The 4,485-nt window shown below is 38.5% G+C and overlaps 1 protein-coding gene across 1 annotated transcript in view; it reads right to left on the minus strand.

The window, feature by feature from the left end:
- Positions 1-4,485, minus strand: part of IARS (isoleucyl-tRNA synthetase) — an 87,805-nt gene that overhangs the window by 70,611 nt on the left and 12,709 nt on the right. Inside the window, exon 7 of the mRNA XM_011996872.1 lies at positions 2,626-2,777. Within this exon, the coding sequence (XP_011852262.1) occupies positions 2,626-2,777 (152 nt within the window). The remainder of the gene's footprint in view (positions 1-2,625; positions 2,778-4,485) is intronic.

Raw genomic sequence — 4,485 nt, forward strand, 5'->3', positions numbered from 1 at the left:
TCACAGAGAAATACTGCAAAGAACACTACGGTATACTGCTTCCCAAACATGAAAACGACAAAAACATCAAATGCACGTAGGCAGTCGGCAGTTATTATTTATTGCTCAGATATCCATTTTAAGTAAATCGTTATTTTTTCCTTCATAGGGTAAACATGTCAATGTTTAAAAATAACATTGACAGAGTAGCTCACAAAGTAAGTGCCACATATTATCATCCCCTCTCAGACATTCTCATTTGGGTATCTATTGATCCAGATATTTTTCTATGTATATACTAACAAACATATATGTAGGCCGGGCGTGGTGGCTCAAGCCTGTAATCCCAGCACTTTGGGAGGCTGAGACGGGTGGATCACGAGGTCAGGAGATCAAGACCATCCAGGCTAACACAATGAAACCCCGTCTCTACTAAAAAATACAAAAAACTAGCCGGGCGAGGTGGCTGGCGCCTGTAGTCCCAGCTACTTGGGAGGCTGAGGCAGGAGAATGGCGTGAATCCGGGAGGCGGAGCTTGCAGTGAGCTGAGAACCGGCCACTGCACTCTAGCCTGGGCGACAGAGCAAGACTCCGTCTCAAAAAAAAAAAAAAAAAACCATATATGTAAATATGTAAGTTCTTTTTACTTTTTTAATTGAGGTAATATTCTATCTGGTTTTGCAGCTTTTCACTTAATAAACTGTCAACATCCTTCCATGTATTAGCACATACAGACTTTTCTCATTCTTTTGAAGAGCTCTATAGGATTCCATTTTACAGAGGTATGAGTTATTTCTAACAAGTTGACAGACACTTAAACTGTTTTCAAATTTTCACTACTATCAATACTGGGACAATGAATGTCCTTGATGTATCTGTGTACCCTTATTGTAAGTCTTTCTGGAGGATATCTGGGACATCCTAGGAAAAGAAAAGCTGGAGCAAATGTATGAACAATTAAAACTCTGATACTGAAAATCTAGGCCAATTTAAACCCTCACTCGTAAGTTATGATATTACATATGTGATATTTACTACAGCCTATGTCATATATTTAGTTCACTATAAGTCTCTATGGGTCATTGCAAAAGCCTTTGCAATTTATTGAAAAACTACTACGAATAAGGCTGCCACGCCCTAGCTCTGACCTCACAGGAACTTCATTGTAAGTGGAGCCCACATTTTCTGATAAAACTCAGATACAAAGTCTGTCAAGCACAAGAGTTATACACAGGTAGATGGGTGATGTGTCTTGAGATCTCAGTCAGATGGCTGCTGAGATTGTCAAGCTCACTGTAGAATGGCCAGTGACCCACCAGTGACACAGAGAAATTGTGCAGATGGGACTGTCCTTGCTCCAGAGAAGCAGCTGCAGACACCTGAGCCAGGTCTCTTTGTGGCCAATAGCTCTTTCCAGCAGGTCAACTCTTAGCCCTATTTGCTCCCAGGAAAGAACAAATAAAAAACTCCCTCTGTACCTTTTTTCTGATACCTAATCTTTTTCCCATTCCTTTCTCAGTATTTTTCCCTTGTCAGCACAAGCTATTGTTCAATTAAGTTGACTGTTTTAATACAACTATTTAAAAAAATCATGGTAACCATTCTTAGAGAGCATTAAATACATCTACCATCTTGTGTAATCATTACTATTATCAATACCCCAAACCTTTTCATTTTCCTATACTGAAACTCTGTACTCATTAATAACAGTAACTCCCCCTTCCCTACCAGCCTCTGTCAACCACCATTCTACTAGTCTTTGCTCTCTGAATTTCACTTCTCGATACCTCATCATGTAGTATCTGTCTTTTGGTGACTGGCTCATTTTAATTAGCATAATATCCTCCAGGTTCATTCAAGGATTAGCCTGTATCAGAATTCCCTTCCTTTTTTAGGCTGAATAATATTCCATCATATGTAAATACCCTATTTGGTTTATTCATTTATCCAATGAGAGACACTTGGGATGCTTCTATCTTTTGACTATCGAGAATAATGCTACTTTGAACATGGGTGTCCAAGTAACTGTTCAAGACTCCTTTCAATTCTTTGGGGAAAACACCCAGAAGTGAAATTGCTGGGCCACAGTGTTAATTCCATTCAGCTTTCTGAAGAAATGTTACTGTTTTCCACAGCAGCTGCGCCATACCCTTTTTCCTGACAATGAGGTTTTTCTTTTTCTTTTACCACCACAAAACTATCCAAACCTGAAGGTGTATTTGTTCACAAAGTACCAAACTTCTTTTTAAATCTTGGAAAGGCCCTTGTTGAGACTGGTAACTCTCTACCAGGGGACATTTGAAAGGCAAAAAGTTCTCAAGTTCTGGTACCAATTACTAATAACGACGTGATGCCACATCGCTGAATCTTAGATTCTTCATCTGTCACAGGGGCATGGTGTGGAAAAACATACTATAAACGGGAAATTATAAGAAAATTTTATGTTCTACTTTTTACATCTCTGTATTATTTTGATTGTTGTGTTAGTTCTCAATTAGAAGTGAAAACAAATGTTTAAGGTTATTTTTCTAACTAAGTCAGCTTCTTTTCAAATAATTCTATTCTTCATGCAAAAACAAAGCTTTCACATTTTCCAAAATATAAAATTATCTTATCCATACTAATCATAAGTAACCAGTCTCCCACTTACCTTTAATCTTCACATATTGCATTTCTGGATTGACACAGACAGCAAGGTTACTAGGTAGAGTCCAGGGAGTGGTTGTCCAAGCAACTAAAGATACAGTTTCATCTTCTTCCAAAGGGAAAGTTACAAATACTGAAGGATCTTGAACATCCTAAAACAAATTGAGGTAAAGTATTGTTTTACAAATCCACAATAACAGACACCTAAGAAAAAGGAACTGATCCTAAAGAGGAATAAAATAAACACATGATTCTTGTGCCTCAGCCTCTCGAGTAGCTGGGATTACAGGTGCGTGTCACCACATGTGGTTAATTTTTCTATTTTTAGTAGAGCTGGGGTTACCCCATATTGGTCACGCTGATCTCAAACTCCTGACCTCAGGTGATTCTCCCAACTCAGCCTCCCAAAGTGCTGGGATTACAGGCCTGAGTCACCAGGCCTGGCCTCTGGTAACTTTTTAAAGTAATGTCTAAGGAGGAACATATGATGGAGGTTTCAGTATTATGATTATTTTATAAGTTCACGAAGAGTTAGATCAAAAAGATAACTGTTCTGGAATATGGTTATCTTTATGCCCAAAATACCAAAAAGATCCTACTAAAGCAACACATACATGAAATTGTAATAAACCCATATAAATTCAGCTCATTAAATAAGAACAAGATTGTCTCCAACTTTGTGGCAATGTTTCAATACAAAAATATCAAGGATTTAAAAATAAATTGCTCTAAAGTAGGAAAAAAAAAAATCAATCCCCAACAAAAACAAACTGCAATTTAAACAAAGTGACATGAGAGCTGTTAGTCACACATAAAACATCAGACAAACCTGAAATAAGGGACACTACTATTGGCCTGTACCTCCTCAAATATGTCAGTATTATGAAGCATAAAGAGACTAAAGAGTTGTTTAAGATTAAAGAAGGCTGGAGATAAACCACTGCATGAAGCACAGGATGCAGGTCTTTTTTTTTCTTTCTTTCTTTTTAACTACAAAGGACACTGCTGGGATAAGCAGAACCCAGTAAGACCTACACATGAGGTAATATAGTATCAGTGTTAATTTTCTAACTCCAGTTATTTCAAACAATGTTATTGGTTTTAGGAAATATGTAGTTTTTAGAGGGAACGGACCATAATTCCCGCAACTTACTCTCAAAGGGTACTGTGCCCCACTCCCATAAAAACAGAGAAGAATAAAGCAAATGTGATAAAAGGTTAACATTTAGGGAATCTAGCTCAAGGATATAAAGAACTCTCTACTTTTCCGTGAGTTTGAAACTACGTCAAAATTAATTTTTTTTCTTTTCTTTTGAGACAGAGTGTCACTCTGTCACCCAGGTTGGAGTGCAGTGACGTGATCTCAGCTCACTGCAACGCCCCCTCCTGGGTTCAAGCATTCTCCTGCCTCAGCTTCCTGAATAGCTGGGACCACAGGTGCGCACCACCATGCCGAACTAATTTTTGTAAAAAATTAAAATGTTTTAGGCAGGGCATGGTGGCTCATGCCTATAATCCTGGCACTTTGGGAGGCCGAGACAGGAGGATTGCACGAGCTCTGGAGTTTGAGACCAGCTGGGGCAATGTAGTACGATCCTGTCTCTACAAAAATAAAAAAAAAATTATCTGAGCGTGGTGATGCACGTCTGTGGTCCCAGCTACTCAGGAGGGTGAGGCTGGAGGATCATTTGAACCCAGGAGGTCAAGGCTGCAGTGAGCTGTGTTTGCACCACTGCATTCCAGCCTGGGTGACAGACTGAAATCCCATCTCTAAAAATAAATAAAAGTTTTAAGCCAAAACACATATATACACACACACACACGTATATATACATATACATACACATATATATATTTTTT

This window comes from Mandrillus leucophaeus, unplaced genomic scaffold (assembly GCF_000951045.1).
Source record: "Mandrillus leucophaeus isolate KB7577 unplaced genomic scaffold, Mleu.le_1.0 Scaffold527, whole genome shotgun sequence".
Lineage (NCBI taxonomy): Eukaryota > Metazoa > Chordata > Mammalia > Primates > Cercopithecidae > Mandrillus > Mandrillus leucophaeus.